This window comes from Schistocerca serialis, chromosome 3, assembly GCF_023864345.2.
Source record: "Schistocerca serialis cubense isolate TAMUIC-IGC-003099 chromosome 3, iqSchSeri2.2, whole genome shotgun sequence".
Taxonomy (NCBI): Eukaryota; Metazoa; Arthropoda; class Insecta; order Orthoptera; family Acrididae; genus Schistocerca; species Schistocerca serialis.
This window is the reverse complement of record NC_064640.1, coordinates 254535340-254555432: the sequence shown is the minus strand read 5'-3', so window position 1 is coordinate 254555432 and position 20093 is coordinate 254535340. Positions and strand designations below refer to the sequence as shown.

Here is a 20093-nt window from a genome sequence, read left to right as displayed (position 1 = left end):
CTACGAACTTACGCACTAGCCTAATAATGATTACTTTTGACAACGGGTGGGGATAATACGATAACGGTTGCAGCTATACACATTAGCTGTGTGTTGATGAGGCACAAAATACATTATGAACCTGACCTTTCTTCGAGTGAGATCATGATTGAGTGGTGGTGGATTATTGGAAAGATTCGCTACTGACTCTCAGACGCTAAGACACAATTAATGGCGAGACGCATCTACTCCTTGACCGCTGAACTGTGTGGAAATATATTAGTTACTTAGCAGAAGTTGGATCATTTCAGTTAGATTAAATGGAGGCTGTTTCCCGTGCAATCCTAACACCTCGTTTCTACTGATCGGTCTCTGTTATGTAACTCTTGGTTATCCATGCATTTCATCCATCAGACGATATGCGCCGACAGCGACACTACAAAAACTGCTTATCGGCAGAGATTGACACTTCCGCATTCATTGGATCTCTCACTAAACGGCTGCTACTTTTCAAGTTTATGAGGCAAGGCTTTGCCCGGTCAAAGGTTCATAAATTCATCAGTGGTTTTAACATCTTACCACGGGACCGTACCAACTTTTCCTCATCAATTTGCTTTACACTGATAGGGTGTGTAGGGCACAACTAGGACTTTAACGTCTGTGACCAACAAGATGCAGTTCTCAAAATCTTTGAGAGAATCGAGTTTTAAAACTATAGGTGTGCTTATGCTGTACGATTTGTACGGCCGCGCGGGTGCACGGCGTCTGCAGGCAATCGAGTAAGCGCTTAGTTTCACAACTGCGAGGCCTCTAGATCGAATCTCGCTGCCGGTAGCTCTTTTTTCGTTCCAATGTAATTCTAACAACATATTTATTATGACCGTGCAAAGTATCAGTATTTAGTAATTCATTTACTATTTTCCTAATCTATAGCATGAAGAAAGGAGAAATAGTTTTTCCTCCCTTAAGGAGATTGGAAACAAGAAAAGGATATAAGTGCACTTTCATCAAATCAGTGTAGTAATCTTATTTATATCATTCTATCTACATCTGCGATAAGTATAATGTATTACCTCTGCAGCACTGCACGAATCAGGATGATCCTGATCGTAGAAACATGGAAAACAATAATTATTGCGATATACAACAAAGTAATGAACTCAGAATTTGTGCATGTCCATGATTTTTTTCAATGTGTCCATTGCAAACCAGACGTGGTTTACAATCATCAACAGTTCTCGATCGTCCCACAATGTCCTGGTGCACCACGCGTATCGAAAAATAGCACCGAATATTGGTGCAGATGACTAATAAATAGTTCAGATGGCTCTGAGCACTATGGGACTTAACATCTATGCTCATCAGTCCCCTAGAACTTAGAACTACTTAAACCTAACTAACCTAAGGACAGCACACAACACCCAGTCATCACGAGGCAGAGAAAATCCCTGACCCCTCCGGGAATCGAACCCGGGGACCCGGGCGCGGGAAGCGAGAACGCTACCGCACGACCACAGATGACTAATAAAAAGAAGTCGTACTGGCAGTGAGATTCGATCCAGAGACTTCGTGCATGTGAAACTAAGCGCTTACTCGCTCTACTGCGGACTCCTGGAATATCAGCAACCATACAAAGTATATAAGCACGCATATAATTTTCAAACTATATTTCTCGAAAACGGTTGAGAGTTGCGTCTTCCTATTTACACTTGTCGAAGTCCTACTCGGGCCCTACACACCGCGTCAATACGAATTAAATCGGTGAAGGGAAGTTCGTACGGTCTCCTTGTTAGAGTACTTTATTCGATACAGATTGTCGCAATTCTATGAAAATGGTGTTAATTTGCCGATGTCTTTAGAACGTCTGTCATTTGCTTGCACCGATATATTGTTTCTCGAAATTCCACGACTGTCTTTCTCTCAGGGTACTCATTCAGACGTATAACATCTTCAGCTTTATCCAGTTGTCAGCATCCGCCAGTGATTCGGATTCCCTGCCGAGCCCGAGTATGGAAGAAAAACCAGAGATACTAGGGCTTCACACTATGGCCGCAACTTGCTCTCGCGGAAGGCGCCACCGCCGCAGGGAGCGTGTCATATGGGCTAATCCACTGACATGACAGAGCCCGTAAAATGCCGTGGTCCCACAGTTCAAAAATGGTTCAAATGGCTCTGAGCATTATGGGACTTAACATCTGTGGTCATCAGTCCCCTATAACTTAGAACTACTTAAACCCAACTAACCTAAGGACATCACACACATCCATGCCCGAGGCAGGATTCGAACCTGCGACCGTAGCGGTCACGCGGTTCCAGACTGAAGCGCCTAGAACCGCACGGCCACACAGACCGGTGGTCCCACAGTTGCCCGACAGTTTTAGGTAGACTCTGAAGCCTTCGCTACATGCCGTTGATAGATTGACTGACCTTACCTGTGTTTGTTTTTCGGTTCGGATGGCTCCCTGGACAGTTTCCGCATGCTTACGACTACTTTCGCTATACTATGGACGTTCTGTCAACGACCACAGTAACCGTCTGTTTGATCCAGTAGTCTCTGCGACGCCGCAAGATCGAGTGATCATAAACTGTGTTCTACCTACGCCGACTAGGATACAAAACAGTTACTGTTTCCAGCTATTTATTCCCATCTGCTGGGAAAATGTCTGTGCCAAATACACAGTCTTTTGTGGCAGAATATATCTGTGCAATATACGCTATGTGACCAAACGCGTCGTTATTAGTTCCAAACACACCAGATACGAAGTAGTTAATAGCGTATATTAACTCGATTTACTGCTGCTGTAACCTTTAATCTTAGGGGTCGTCCTTGCACTAAATTATAATTTGTTTCATTTCTTCCTGGGGTCTGGTGAATAGCTGTTACCACAGTTTAGGACGAATTACAGGTGTCTTTCATTCTACCAGCGCTTTAGGTCATTTCAAGTGCGTTCAGTAGGACTCATATTCGTGCTTAGAATGGTTTACTGCAGCAAATCATTTAGATTTTCTTCGAACCACGACGCTATCTGTACAGACGCATTATCAAGGTATAATTCCAAATTACTTTAAAAATTTTGAGTCGGAATATTGTTTTGAAGGTAAAATCTGCCCTTGACAAGTATGATTTATTTTCTGTACGTTTAGTATTTTGTACACTAAATAAACGAACCTGAGCTACCATTCGTGATAGCGTTTACCCGTTCGTCGTAAATCAGCCTTTTCCAAACTTATTTACATCTGAATTTTTTACTTTTCGTTTTCAGCTTTTTGTTATTTCACCTAATTCTTTGCTTATTCCGAAAACAATAGGTCTCCAGATCTCATGCTGTTGAGGATCCTGGCCAACCGACCTATGCAATTACCAATAAAATTTTTATGAGCCGTTTTCTCTCTATATTCAGTTACCCTTTTTATTTTGAAATGTTGTTTACTTGAAAACTCCAAAGTTCCATGTAATGGAAAAACGCTATAGAAAATGAGAACCAGTGTTCAGTGTTAATGTGGCTTGTAAATTCATATCAGTTAAACTGCTCCAATGGCAATTTTTCATTAAACATTTGAGAAATTCTTTGACCAGTACTTTGATTAATAGTTTATAATTATGTGGTATGAGGCCTATTGAGTCCCAGCTTACTACGTAAATGGGGAGAGTCTAGTGTAACATGGGATAGTCATTATCGAAAAATCGAGATCCATCTTCTAGGTTTTATAGTTGTCAAGATTTCCATACTCCAAAACCAGGCCAATATCGGGATGGATAATAACTGATGCAGTCGCCAATTTCTCATCCTACCCTTAAGGGAAGTAGAACAGCATCAAAGGAAAACCGAAATGGTTATTTTACCTTTTTATGTAGTGTTGTTATGTCAGACGGATGTCACCGTGTTGGTATAGCTTCTGTTTTATACCTTAGTGTCAAAATATGATAGGTAGCTCTATTTTTGTTATTTAAGTCAAATAGGGTGCGTACTCAATTTCGGTTAGGGTAAAGACACAAGAAAACAGGCCGCAGCTTTAGGGAAATCACTGTAAAACGGAATCAGGACACGTAGTTCCCTCTTCCACTCGCTATGTGGTCTACCACTGGCAAGCTCACGCGTCGCAGTGGAAGACGAAGTACTTCGTTCAATTTCTGGATAACCGAGGCTACTGACGCACGACCCAGGATTTGCAGAGCCAAATCCATGCGGTAGACGACCGGCTCATCACAAATATTTAACCGATAATGGCAAGGGTCGTGCTCGCTCGCCATACGAAGACAGGACAAGACACTCTGTAGGTCCTGCCTCCGTAGCTAAGTTGTCAGAGCAGCTAACTGCCATACGGAAGACCCGGGTTCTATCGCCGGTACCGACAGGGGTTTTGCCTTTGGGGGGAGGACTGGAACAGGGTGTACTCAGCCTTGTGATGCCAATTGGGGCGCTATTTGATCGAGTAGTAGCGGCTCAAGGTCACGAGAACTGACCATGGCGGAGCAGCGTTGCGCTGACCTCACACACCTCCGTATCGCATCCAATGACGCCATCAGCAATGGATGACACGGCGGTCGGTTGGTACCAATTGGCCCACCAGTGCCTGTGGACGGAATTTTCGTAGTTCTACTATTTACATTACTACATCCCGTGTTAAGGAGCTATATGATATTTATTTAATGTCGTAATTTTACCAGTTGAGCTCAAATATGAAAGTAGTTTTTTTTTCTCTCTCTCTCTCTCTCTCTCTCTCTCTCTCAAGCGTAATTATGTTATTTATTAAAGCGAACAAACCCTAGTTTAGCTTACCACATCATCATCGAAGCCCTGGAGTTGTTGATCCGGTAGTCGCTCGTAAACGATCCTTCCAATACCTTGGTTGCAGGTCGTTTGAGCTGTAACAAATATTTCATATGAGACAGTATTAACATGATTTGATAATTAAAACATGGTCCAAGTAGGCTGTAATCTGTTTATTACCTGTGCAATTAGGCAATTCAACCGTGCATTTTGTACAAGCACATACACTATGTGATCAAAAGTATCCGGACACCCCCAAAAACATACGTTTTTCATATTACGTGCATTGTGCAGCCACCTACTGCCAGGTACTCCAGATCAGCGACCACAGTAGTCATTAGACATCGTGAGAGAGCAGAATGGGGGGCTCCACGGAACTCACAGACTTCGAACGTGGTCAAGTGATTGGGTGTCTCTTGTGTCACATGTCTGTACGTGAGATTTCCACGCTCCTAAATATCCCTAGATCCACTGTTTCCGATGTGATAGTGAAGCGGAAACGTGAAGGGATACGTACAGCACAAACGCGTACAGGTCGATCCCGACTGTTGCCTGACAGAGACCGCCTATAGTTGAAGAGGGTCGGAATGTGTAATAGACAGACATCTATCCAGACCATCACACATGAATTCCAAACTGTATCAGGATCCACTGCAGGTATTATGACAGTTAGGCGGGAGGTGAGAAAACTTGGATTTCATGGTCGAGCGGCTGCTCATAAGCCACTCATCATGCCGGTAAGTGCCAAAAGAGGCCTCGCTTGGTGTAAGGAACGTAAACATTGGACGACTGAACAGTGGAAAAACATTGTGTCGAGTGACGAATCACGGTAAACAATGTGGCGATCCGATGGCAGGGTATGGGTGTGGCGAATGCCCGGTGAACGTCATCTGCCAGCGTGTGTAGTGCCAACAGTAAAAACGTGTGTGTGAAATCTTATGGGACTTAACTGCTAAGGTCATCAGTCCCTGAGATTACACACTACTTAACCTAAATTATCCTAAGGACAAACACACACACACACCCATGCCCGAGGGAGGACTTGAACCTCGACGGGACCAGCCGCACAGTCTATGACTGCAGCGCCCCAGACCGCTCGGCTAATCCCGCGCGGCATCAACAGTAAAATTCGGAGGTGGTGGTGGTGTTATGGTGTGGTCGTGTTTTTTATGGAGGGCGTCTGCGCCCCTTGTTGTTTTACGTGGCATTATCACAGCACAGGCCTACATTGATGTCTTAAGCACCTTTTTGCTTCCCACTGTTGAAGAGCAATTCATTGATGGCGACTGCATCTTTCAACACGGTAGAGCACCTGTTCATAATGCACGGCCAGTGGCGGAGTGGTTACACGAGAATAACATCCCTGTAGTGGACTAGCCTGCACAGAGTCCTGACTTGAATCCTATAGAACACCTTTTGGATGTTTCGGAAGGCCGACTTCGTGCCAGGTCTCACCGACCGACATCGATACCTCTCCTCAGCGCAGCACTCCGTGAGGAACGGGCTGCCATTCCCCGAGAACCCTTCCAGCACGCCGGCCGGAGTGGCCGTGCGGTTCTAGGCGCTACAGTCTGGAACCGAGCGACCGCTACGGTCGCAGGTTCGAATCCTGCCTCGGGCATGGATGTGTGTGATGTCCTTAGGTTAGTTAGGTTTAATTAGTTCTAAGTTCTAGGCGACTGATGACCTCAGAAGTTGAGTCGCATAGTGCTCAGAGCCATTTGAACAATTTGAACCTTCCAGCACCTGATTGAACGTATGCCTGCGGGAGTGGAAGCTGTCATCAAGCCTAAGGGTGGGCCAACACTATATGGAATTCCAGCATTACCGATGTAGGGGCCCCGAACTTGTAAGTCATTTTCAGCTAGGTGTTCGTATACATTTGATCACATACTGTATTTTAAGCTTAACACTTCATTTCACATTTTACTACGTCGCTGGTACACGTGTACAGGTATATGTCGTATTTCTGTGCGTATGTGGCACAAACACAATGCAATAGTGTACATGATGCGTGGAAGCTGAGAGATACAGTGTTACTATCTTTGCCAATTGCTTATGTTCGCTGCGGACAGTTTTTAGACTTTCACCACCATTCGTAAGAGGACACAAGTATGTGCACTTTCACTTCGACGACACAACGCCGGCATTTTGTACTAAGAACGATGCACCTATAGAGAAGTTTGTGCTATCGAAGCATCCGGACCTCAGCGATGAAATAGATTTTAACAGTAATTCTTGAAAGTCTGTAACTCCCATGTATAAAACAGCTTCATGTGTCTGATTACGTTAAAATGTGTGAATGGGTTAAATACTTGACTTTAAGCATGTAAGCGAGGAAAAGTTTAGGAAAGGTTTGAAATGATGCATATCTTGTTGGAATTCGCTAAGTGCTCTCACTATGAATCACTGGATGAATATAGTCTCGGTAATTTGCGCCTCATTTTAAGTAAAAGCTAGTTTTTCTCGCCTCTCAATGTTTGTGACGTCATATCTCCTGAACTGTGTGCCGTACAATAATATAACTTTGGAGGTAAATTCAGTGATGTATGTAGATACTGTCTGCAAAGTGTATTGCAAATAGAGATAGCAGCAAAGAAGTAACAAATTAAAACGTCATGTCTGACGCTGAAGTTTGACAACACGAACAGCGAAATGGTAGTAAGTGATAAACGTTTTTCCTTTCATCATTTTGTGGGGGTGTCAGCGAGCAAAAACTTTCGTAAAGGTTTAAAATTATGTACAAAGTTAGGTGCATGTCCCTAAGTGCTCTCACTCTCAAATACTGGATGAATAAGTCCGGGTATTAGAGCGCCATCAGTTACACTACCTCAACACAAACTCACAGTTTCTAGCTGTAATATTTGTTTTATTGTGTTAAGTTTTTTACGTAAGATTATACTTCTTATTGATTACATTATGACAGCATTTAAAATTTTTAAATTAGTTCAGTAATTTCGAGAAAGACTAAAAACCAATTTTTGTTGCCAATAGAAGCCTTTAGATAGGCAGTCTGCAATTGGTTTTCGGTTTTGGGATACTGGTTTAGTAAAATGCACTGGGGTGCAAAATTTAATGACGAAAATAACTCTCGCCTGGTAAGTCACTACCAACTGATATACCTCGATGAAACTTGGACCATACATAGAAAGAACTGCTACATATAGTAAAGAAGGTAACTGAAAGAAATACGGAGTGAGGCGATCAGAAATCACACTTTCATTGAAAGACAATAATTATACTAAAGTCATCGCAATCTATGATAGTCCCTGGGAACTCCGTAAGGATATAGTTCTTAACAGGGTGTGTGATTGACACGGATGGCAGTGCATGCCCGGCAACGTGCTCCCATGTTAGCGCCAAGGTTGATAAGGTGTTCCTGTGGTAGGGCATTATGTTCCTCCACTAGCGTCGCTCACTGCTGCTGGACAGTCGTTGGTGAACGTGAACGCGCTGCAGTACGTCTGCCCAACGCATCCCACACTCACCCTATGGGATTTAAGTCGGGGGAACGTCTGGCTAGTCCATTCGCTGAATATCCTCTCCTTCCAAGATCTCTCCCACCAGAGCTGTTCGATAAGGTCGCGCCTTATCATCCATAAAACTGAAGTCGGCGTCGAATGCACCCTGCCGCACATGGGGAAGGAGTACAACGTCACGATAACGTTGACTGGTGAGAGTACCGAGTTCAAAGATTTGGAAGTCAGTACGGTCATGCAACTTTATGTTTCTGCATACCATAACAACTGGACCACCAAAGCGCTCATTTTCGACATTGTTACTGGTGCATTACGTGTTCGCATCTCTCGCCATGTGAGGGTACGTCTAGAAGTACTACTCAGGCTGGATCTGTTCATATTCGAGAAGAACACGCGACCTCACTCCTCGTCGATTCTATTCCTATTCCCTTGGCACCATCCTAAACAGTGCCGCTCATGTATGGATGTCATCAGAACACAACATACTGGTCGTCGGGCAACGATACAACGCCCATGCAGCCGCCGTGCCACTGTGGTGCTTTGCAGTCCTGTTAAATGTGGTTGCAATTACACCCGTTGTTTCGCGTGGGTCGCTTTCTAGCTGTTGCGCAATGTAGCGGTCATCTGTTGCTCTAGTTGGCCGTGATCGACCACGTTATATCCTTCGGGCAACAGTGCCTTTGGTTCGGAACGCTCCCAGTGCACCTGAAACAATTCTGTGAAAAATACCAAACACCTGGACTGCTTCGTCCTTCTTTCAATTTCCCGATGATTCTTCCTTGTGTGAAGTCATACTGATGTTGTCCCCAGGTCATATTGTAATGAAGAACATTACCACAGTGCACCGTAACTGCTCTCTGATTTGCTCGCTGTATTTTCCGTTCCTTCAACTGGCTCGTGTTGCGGGCCAGCCCCATTTGGTGCTATAGTCACCCTGGCCTGACGCTATGTGACGTCCATCTTTCTGTGCACGAGTGTGAGACCGTTGAAAAAATGCTCCCATACTTACATTCATTTCCACCGAATAGTTAGTGTTATGTTCCTTTATCTTTCAACGGCCGTGCCGAGGTAGATACACCGGTTCCAGAAGTTAAGCACCGTCGTGCGTGGCCAGTACTTGGATGGGTACCGTGCGGGTACGCCACTTGCTGTTGTCGAATTTCCCTTTGTGTCTACGGCAGAGGGGACAGGAGGGGTGGTGGGATAAGGTCTTTGCGTCAATGTCCTAGATATAATTCCAAACCTCTCCGCAGTGTCTCATGAAGTGAGGGCAACTGACACTGTTGATCCATCCGTTGGATGGCGACGTTAAGCTCGGCTGTCCCGTTGGCACTCTCGGAAAGGAATAGACTATGTGCTGGCATCGGGTTTCCTCCTCTGTCTTCTCTCATCTTCAATACGAACACACACCCATTACAGTCGCCTACTCACCTTCACTTAACAGAATGGCACACACAGATCTCATAGTTCCCTAAAAAAAGGTGCCTGCTGGCGCGAAGGATAGGGAAAATCTATCCAATTAGGCGGCTGAACATGCCCCTAGGGATCTCCCGGCCATTCACGCCATACGACTTTACTTTTTCACTTTTTCCTTTATCTAGCTCACGCTTCATTTCGCAGAGCATTGTAGATGATGAATGACCGAAATGTGTTCTTTACATTGTTGAGGATACATAATGTATAGGCAATCCTGTGAACTGTTGTGGAAAATCCATGTTGTGATCATCCTATACTGTACACTAAATTACAGGATAGAAGTCACATGTAGTTTTTAGTTTGTTTGTGTCATGAGAAAACGGCGACTGTGACTGGTGTCCCTAACGCACACGTGATGTCGAATTATGGGCTAACCGATTCGAATCCTGATAAGGAGAGAAAAGTTTTGTAATGAGGATAGGCGCCGTGTTCAATTTCTACTCACCGGAATGTAAGAAAGTATCCAAGGTTAAATCTCAAATAACTCAGCAGTGTCTGGTGGAATGATGACTTGTAATGTTTGAGAGGCTTAACTAAACATGTTGTATGAAAGGAGTAGTTTATATGTTGTCATCGGGCTAAACCTTGTCCCTTTCATTCATTTGCACAGCAATTCGTAACGACATATAGAACGCAACACTGGACAAAATGGGACCGATACCCTTGAGGGTAGAGGAGGATTTCTTAGTGTAAGTCAGCAGAAGGCATGAAAAGTGGTCACAACTTCTAGATTGGAAGGCAAGCATCGACAATGTCTTGGGGAAACGTCTTAACGCAGTCTACATAAGAGTAATCATCTACCTTAACAATGGCGGTTTTCTTTTATACAAATTTCGAAGGTACTCGTTAAAGGTCGCCTTTAGCGATCATCAGCGTATTACTACACAACTGAGTCAAATGCATGTTGCTTCGATCGACGAGAAGCGATGCTACTCGGGGGGCACATTATGGTTAGTCTGAGTATGGTTTTTTTTGTGGTTTTCCTTATTCATACGGGTGAATTTCAGGTTTCATTATTTTGCTCTCCCATTCAGAAACACTCACAAAATAGGATGAACTCGCAATCTGCGATTACGGTTCAGCATCAGCTATAGGATATTTTAGAACAAATAAAAATTTGTGTCGGATCGGGACTCGAACCCGGATTTCCCACTGATCGCGAGTGATCACCTTATCTTTTTTTTTTCTTTTTTATTGATCTCATTTCGTTCTATATTGTTCGTTGAAATTGTTCGGGGCGGACGTCCGATGACACCCGTTTACTCTGACCGAACACGCTGAGCTACCGCGCCGGCATGCATGTCCAAACGAACTTTGCATCGTAATTGGAATAACACATACACTGCAACATCATCTTCTCATGATTCTCGCACAGGTTGAGATACTGTTTCGTCTCGTCGTGTCGCCTTCGCCATTGTTTGAAATACTGTAGTGCAGTGTTTGTGTTGTCCCATGTAGTCAGGAGCAATGTTCCTTCGGACAGGACTCCAATAACAATTTCCGGTCACAATTGCCTTATTTCATTAATTGTCAGCAGCAGTCATCGATATTGCATTTAACCAGATTCTCTCTTATCGGATAGAAAGACATGAAATATTAAGAAACGAGTGAAAATACAATTAAAAAATCGAACGTGAATAAAAAGAGAAAATTAATTTTTGAAGATAATAGTCAGTCTGTGAAGGAGAATCTTTGAGAATCGCTCTGATATCTAGGATAAGGGAATTGAATAATAGTTAAATATTTCTACAAGACGACACGCTGAACGTGCAATTGCAATTGGTGTATTAGGTATCAAGCCGCTATGGTGAGTGACTCGCCTACGACTTCACTCTAATACCGATATCAGCTACTTCCTCTAGCTTACCCTAAATCCTTAGCTGCAGCATTGCTCAGTTAAGTCTTCTCAGTTGCAATTTCCTTGTATTGGCGCTATCAATGTCTATTGCGTTGTAATGTTTAACACGATTTATAATGGTCTACCGTGTAGTATATTTCAATACTTCCAAGACATGATGAATGAATCAGATGTATTTAAAATGATAGGAGGCTTTAAATTACGTTTGTCATCTGTGAAAGAATTTGCAGGTATTCTTCCCATGACGTGCGTTTTCCCTTTTCCGTTGAACATTTACTTTTGACACCTATACTGTACATTAAGAATTCCCAGAGAAATTCAGAGAAAATCGAGCTAGTGATTTCCCACAGTACGTACTGGAGAGTGTGAAAACTATTTTCCCGTAGCTGAATTACCAGATAACGTTACCATCACTTCAAGTAATAAAAATAGAAACATTGTGCCTGGGGGAAGTTAGTAGGTAGATGGAATGTTCAGAGCACTTAGTTGCTCGTATTCACAAGGAAACAAAATGAGAAAAAAGAATATTTCTGATTTTCTCTAGAGCTCTGTAGCTGTCGTGGCACGCATGACAACCAGTTTTGGAAAAAAGATGTCATTGATGATCATTTTTCTTGTTTTCATTTCTTAATGTGTTACGATGTAACTTTCTATGGCAACACCTTATTTCAAGAAAAAATTTCAAACAAAGGGACAAGAATGTAATAAGATCGTGGATAGCCGTTTGTCAGTTAAGAATACAAAGAGTGAAGAAAATAATACGAATACTCGTCTACAGTGAAGTACGATAACTTTCGGTTCACAAAACAGCCTGAATCCTAATTTATAAGTCTTGAATGGTGATTATTGCGACATTATACCACGTTCGTGAGCAGTTGAGAGAACACATCTACGTAGCAGCGTGTCGCAACCGCTGGCAACAGCTGCGACGCGCCGTAGCTTCGTCTCTACGATGGTGAGCCATCCTGACATATACTATCTGATAAACATTATCCAGATACCTATTAGCAGGCTTTAATAGGGGGAGTATCCTCCCTTCGCCTCTATGACGGCTTGAACCCTACATCGGACACTTTCAGTGAAGTATCTGAACGTCTGTGGAGGAATAGGCCAGTCTTCCTCAAGAGCTGAAATCAGTGAAGGTAGTGATGTTAGACTTCCCGATCTGGAGCAAAATCGATGTTCTAACTCATACCAAAGGTGTCCCATTGGTTCAGAACGGGACTCTGGGCAGATCAGTCCATTTCAGGACTGTTACTGTCCACAAACCATTGATTCACAGATGCTGCTTTATGATAGTATGCACCGTCATGCTGACAGAAAACAATCAACGTCTCCGAGCTATTCCTCTGCTGTACACAGTACACAATACTGTAAAATGTATCCATATCCTCCCGCATTTAACGATTTCTTAAAGGCAATAAAGAGACGACACACTAACAAAGAAAAACACTCCCATACTTCAACACCACCTCCTCCGTACTTCGCTGTTAGTACTAAACATTATGGCAGATAACGTTCTCCAAGCATTGTTGTTGTTGTTGTGGTCTTCAGTCCAGAGACTGGTTTGATGCAGCTCTCCATGCTATTCTATCCTGTGCAAGCTTCTTCATCTCCCAGTACTTACTGCAGCCTACATCCTTCTGAATCTGCTAAGTGTAACCATCTCTTGGTCTCCCTCTACGATTTTTATCCTCCACGCTGCCCTCCAGTACTAAATTGGTGATCCCTTGATAGCTCAGAATATATCCTACCAAGCGATCCATTCTTCTAGTCAAGTTGTGTCACAAATTTCTCTTCTCCCCAATTCTATTCAATACCTCCTCATTATTTATGTGATATACCCGTCTCATCATCAACATTCTTCTGTAGTACCAAATTTCGAAAGCTTCTATTCTCTTCTTGTCCAAACTATTTATCGTCCATGTTTCACTTCCATACATGGTTACACTCCATAGAAATACTTTCAGAAACGACTTCCTGACACTTAAATCTATACTCGATGTTAAGCTGCTTGCCCTCGGGAAAAGTTACGGCTGTAGTTTCCCCTTGCTTTCTGCCGTTCGCAGTACCAACACAGCAAGGCCGTTTCGGTTAGTGTTACAAGGCCAAATCAATCAATCATCCAGACTGTTGCCCCTGCAGCTACTGAAAAGGCTGCTGCCCCTCTTCAGGAACCACACGTTTGTCTGGCATCTCAACAGATACCCCTCCGTTGTGGTTGCACCTACGGTACGGCTATCTGTATCGCTGAGGCACGCAAGCCTCTCCACTAACGGCAAGCTCCATGGTTCATTAACAAGACAAAAATACTTCCATGAAATTGCCACAGAATATAGCGTGATTCATCTCTCAAATCACTCATTTCCATTAATTCACTATCCAGTAATGCCGCTATTTACACTACCTCAAGCGTTTCTTGGCACTGGCTACAGAAATTTGTGGCTTATGAGCAGCTCTTCGACCACTGTCCCTAGACACATTCATTCTGCTAACTGGACTGCTGGTAGCAGTTTGGAACTCACGAATGATTCCTCCCACTGATTTCATGTGATTTTTTACAACCGTGCTCAGCAGTGCACGACAGCCCCAGTCAGTCAGTAAATGAGATGTCCCTGGTATTGGTTTAGCTGTGATCGTTCCTTTACCTTTACCTTTCCACTTCACAATCACATCACCTAGGTCGGCCTTTAGAAGGACTGAAATGTCCTTGATGGATATGTTATGCAGCCCGTCTTTCTCGGCTATGGCTCTACTCCAACCGCCACCGTTTGTATTGTGTTGCCGGCTGGAGTGGCCGAGCGGTTCTAGGCGCTACAGTCTGGAACCGCGCGACCGCTACGGTCGCAGGTTCGAATCCTGCCTCGGGCATGGATGTTTGTGATGTCCTTAGGTTAGTTAGGTTTAAGTAGTTCTAAGTTTTAGTGGACTTATGATCTCAGAAGTTTAGTCCCATAGTGCTCAGAGCAATTTGAAACATTTTTTTTGTATTGTGTTCTCAACAGCAGCCTACATATGGGTCGGTAATTCCCTATATGTGCGGCTGATAGTCTGCGACCAATGGTGGAGGAAGTCACAGAATGTTACAGGGAGTGTTTTATTTGTTATCGGATAGCAGGCGCAGTTATGAAGGCGTTACGACGTGCTTGTTGTACTATCTGGCGATCCTTACTTGTGGTGGTCAGATGTAGTCGGCTGGAATCTTAAAGACGAGTTTAGGTGCCCTCACGGTCCAAGTTGTCCAACACTGGCCCAGTGTCACGTCCAAACGCCCTAAAAATCTGCGTATTGCACAATACCCTAATCTGACAACATCGAGATCCACAATGAGGTCCCTTTAAAACTGTCAGATGCTGGTAACGCAGTTTCACAGGAGTACGCAGCATCTTCGTGCCTTTCAAAGTGATGTCAAAGCACCTGACGCTGTTAGCGCTCCCTATGTACCCTACCAATCCTGGTAACAACACTAAACACGATCGATACTAAGGCATTCTGGTGGCCATTCTAACTATTGCAACTCTAATGATTTATATAATTGCTGATAGTGTGTATAATATGTACGAAGTTACATTGACATCCGATTATGTCTTCTGGGGTTCCACCATTTTTGACGAACAGTGTATATTCAACCTAGTCACGTAGCAGTTCCCCCACTAGTAACACACTGTTGTCCCTTGCAGAGTCGCCTGCGCAGCTATGGTAAAACTATGTTGTATACAGATCACAAACGTAGATACGTGAAGAAGAGAATGAGGAGTAACAGAAATCCATCTCAGTGATTAGTTCCTACAACTTACACTCCTGGAAATGGAAAAAAGAACACATTGACACCGGTGTGTCAGACCCACCATACTTGCTCCGGACACTGCGAGAGGGCTGTACAAGCAATGATCACACGCACGGCACAGCGGACACACCAGGAACCGCGGTGTTGGCCGTCGAATGGCGCTAGCTGCGCAGCATTTGTGCACCGCCGCCGTCAGTGTCAGCCAGTTTGCCGTGGCATACGGAGCTCCATCGCAGTCTTTAACACTGGTAGCATGCCGCGACAGCGTGGACGTGAACCGTATGTGCAGTTGACGGACTTTGAGCGAGGGCGTATAGTGGGCATGCGGGAGGCCGGGTGGACGTACCGCCGAATTGCTCAACACGTGGGGCGTGAGGTCTCCACAGTACATCGATGATGTCGCCAGTGGTCGGCGGAAGGTGCACGTGCCCGTCGACCTGGGACCGGACCGCAGCGACGCACGGATTCACGCCAAGACCGTAGGATCCTACGCAGTGCCGTAGGGGACCGCACCGCCACTTCCCAGCAAATTAGGGACACTGTTGCTCCTGGGGTATCGGCGAGGACCATTCGCAACCGTCTCCATGAAGCTGGGCTACGGTCCCGCACACCGTTAGGCCGTCTTCCGCTCACGCCCCAACATCGTGCAGCCCGCCTCCAGTGGTGTCGCGACAGGCGTGAATGGAGGGACGAATGGAGACGTGTCGTCTTCAGCGATGAGAGTCGCTTCTGCCTTGGTGCCAATGATGGTCGTATGCGTGTTTGGCGCCGTGCAGGTGAGCGCCACAATCAGGGCTGCATACGACCGAGGCACACAGGGCCAACACCCGGCATCATGGAGTGGGGAGCGATCTCCTACACTGGCCGTACACCACTGGTGATCGTCGAGGGGACACTGAATAGTGCACGGTACATCCAAACCGTCATCGAACCCATCGTTCTACCATTCCTAGACCGGCAAGGGAACTTGCTGTTCCAACAGGACAATGCACGTCCGCATGTATCCCGTGCCACCCAACGTGCTCTAGAAGGTGTAAGTCAACTACCCTGGCCAGCAAGATCTCCGGATCTGTCCCCCATTGAGCATGTTTGGGACTGGATGAAGCGTCGTCTCACGCGGTCTGCACGTCCAGCACGAACGCTGGTCCAACTGAGGCCCCAGGTGGAAATGGCATGGCAAGCCGTTCCACAGGACTACATCCAGCATCTCTACGATCGTCTCCATGGGAGAATAGCAGCCTGCATTGCTGCGAAAGGTGGATATACACTGTACTAGTGCCGACATTGTGCATGCTCTGTTGCCTGTGTCTATGTGCCTGTGGTTCTGTCAGTGTGATCATGTGATGTATCTGACCCCAGGAATGTGTCAATAAAGTTTCCCCTTCCTGGGACAATGAATTCACGGTGTTCTTATTTCAATTTCCAGGAGTGTATATGTTGTGATGAATTTAATTCTTTTTCCCAGAGGACATGAAATGTCGAATTCAGTCAACACTTACATAATCAAAACCGCCTCTTTGTTAGAATTGTCGCAGAAACAATTATATATACGGTCCATTCAAAACGTTCAGAGGTTTATTTTATGCCTAGCGTATAAGCGACGTCAGCGCAGTAACTACGGTGGCAGCTTCAACTAATATCTGTAAACAACAGATGTGTATTTGATCAGTCAGATATGAGCAGGCAGTGTTAAGTAGTGGACGTGTGACTGTAGTGTGTCAGTGTTATTATGGCACTAATCGCAACTGAGCAACATCTCTGAATCAAGTGGTCAAGACGTTTTCCATAACGTTTTGAAGAGGGGAAACGTGTGTACAAAGTTCATTACATACACCGTGACTCCTGAACAAAATCAAAGATACGTGGACGCATACCGCAATTTGATTGAAATGCAAGATCGAGACCATTCTTTTCTGTAAAAATTCATAACGTGTGATGAGATTTAGTGTTAGGAATACAAACCGTTCACAAAAGACAGAGTGCATAAATTCATATGAAGGGTCTAAACTTTGACGACGTAACCGACATTCAAACCAATGTGACGCTCTAGTTGAACAACATCCCAAAGAAGAACTTTTCTGACAATTTCGAATGGTTGTGTTGAAGTTGCGGGGGAGGGAGGAGGAGGGGGGGGGGAGGACAAGGTTTCTCTACTTTTTATTAATCCAGTCTCGAAACGTTTTTGACTGACGGGGTATTGCAGGCATGTTGATAACGGCATCACAACCCTGTAACGAAGTCAATTATTCTTGACAAATATGATATAGTTAGTACAGGAAAGAGGAGAATGACATGTGTTGTGATACTTTTCTCTATACAGTCGTTCGACTTTCCTGGGGCTACATCCATACATTAAATGTATGTCTACAAGTTCTTGTAACCAGCTGACGTAGCAGCTCGTGGCCTTGTGGTTAGCGTTGCTGACTCTGGATCACAAAGCCCTGTATTCGATTCCCGGTCGAGTCAGGGATTTTCTCCGCTCGAGACTGGGTGTGTGTATTTTCCTCATCATCATTTCATCATCATCGACGTGAGAGTCACCGAAGTGGTCAAAAGTGGACTCCTGGCCAAAAATGCAGTTGTTTGTTATGAAATACACACAGTTTGCAAATACGTGCCTCTCATGCATTGCTCGTTCTTGACGTCTTAAAGCCTGGGATATTTATGTCTGACCATTGCTTCCTTATCTCAATATGCTCTGTTTGCAGCTGTCTGCTACTCGTATGACGTTTTTGGGTACACGAACAGTTTACTATCTAGTAGCGTGCAAACTTTAACGTAATTTACAATGAAAATACTGCGAAACAACACCGCTGATGATAGTGGGATGAAATACAGCGAAACGAGCTCTTTAGAGATGAACAGCTAGCATAACTGGACAAAGATACAGTATTAAATGATTATGGTGATGGTGAAGAAACCAATGTAGCGTTCTCCTGAGGAAATGAAAGAAACGACGGATATGGTCTGCACGAGATTTGATTATCTCCTGTACAAAAATTTGACCACAGCGCCATCAAACCGAAGTCCGCACAAAAGAACATCAGCGAAAAATTGTATGACCTCAACAATTCTTCCTATAACAAAAACGGCAGTTTGGGCACAAACTTACAACAGTCAGGAATAAGAGAAAGCTGCTGTGTAGAACAGAAGGCATTCCTCTCACCCAAGTGAAGGGAATAGTTCGCTAAGCCATGTAAATAAGGTGGTGTTGGAAGCATCTGTTGGCTGACAGTGAGCGTTGAAGCAACGAGAATACGAGCGCAGTTTCCACCCCGTCTACGCCTGTGTCATGGTGGTCCAGGATGATTTATAGCCCCCTCTCCCTCCCAGCCCCCTCCTTGCCATCCTGTCAGCAAACTGGTTAGAGTACAAAAGACAGGCTCTTCTCCGGTTGGCTGAGGTATCATGCATGGATGGGGTTCCTTTCCTTTATCAGTATAATGTATTACCCAATTAGGACTACCCTTTCCTCGTCACTATAATTTATTAAACTCCATATCGTAATTAAGACCATAATAATTATGTAACAAAAGGCAGTTTTACTGTGATATATAGCAATGCACGTTATTTTAAATGTTACTTCAGACGTGAGAGACATAGAATATAAGAGATGTATTGGATATTCTGCATATTTTACGTAGAATTAAAGATACCCAGCCACTGTTCCTAAGGTGGTGTTAGCAAAAATGTTGTATAATGTATATGCCCAATGGCTGTGGCTGTTTTATTGCAGCGAGGCACTGCACACCAACATTCTATATCAAAGTTACTGAGGAGTCTTCTGGTTTGTACAGCCGTGTTCGAAGAAATTTTTCGGTTCGTGACATTTCGCCCAGAGCTGCGTTGGACATCTTCGGAGATACTCCTGGCGACGCTGAGTCGTGGCGTCTTACCACTGACTACTGACAGCGTTCGCCAGGAGTACCTCTGAAGATGTTCAACACAGCTCTGGACGAAACGTCAGGAACCGAACTGTTTCTTTGACCACGGGCATGCAACCTGGAAGACTCATCAACATCTCATCCAGTCATGAAAGCCTTCGTTGTATGATTCTATACCAAGACAGATAACAGGTAGATAGATTAATATGATTACATCATGATCTTAACACTTCATTCTAAAAAAACTGGCCACCATCAAAGAATCATGTTTTAGTGCCATAATGTAGAATTGTGAGAGGAGAATCGGCACATTACAGGCATTTGTTGATGTAGACTGTCTTCCACAGGTTTAAAAAACATCATTTTACTCCCGACCCCCCATCTACAACACTGTCTACATTCGTGAAGACATTTAGGCCTGCACACCAACATTCTATATCAAAGATACTGAGGAGTCTTCTGGTTTGTACAGCCGTGTTCGAAGAAATTTTTCGGTTCGAGACATTTCGTCCACAGCTGCGTCTATACCTGTGTATCAGAATCCTTTATAATTCCCACTCATTTCAAGACACAGTTACAAATATCAGCATACAAAGGAAGTAATCGGAATTTGTAACAGAAACCTTGGAATTCTAATCGTTGTCCTAGATACAAGAGGAAGATGACACAACATATATGTACTTTAATAAAGAAAAGACGAAACATTCTAGAGAAACAGTGTCAAGATGAAATTACCATTTCTCCTACAAGGCAGGAATAATGTGGCAGTAAGAAGCATATAGGATAAAACTGGCAATGGAGCACTGGAAACCATTTCACGAAGATTTAAACATCCTGTGACTACACCACATATAGTGG

The 20093-nt window shown here is 44.2% G+C and overlaps 1 protein-coding gene across 1 annotated transcript in view; it reads right to left on the bottom strand.

Moving 5' to 3' along the window:
- LOC126470011 (uncharacterized) overlaps positions 1 to 20093 on the bottom strand; it is a 169321-nt gene that overhangs the window by 126114 nt on the left and 23114 nt on the right. Inside the window, exon 2 of the mRNA XM_050097489.1 lies at positions 4761 to 4846. Within this exon, the coding sequence (XP_049953446.1) occupies positions 4761 to 4846 (86 nt within the window). The remainder of the gene's footprint in view (positions 1 to 4760; positions 4847 to 20093) is intronic.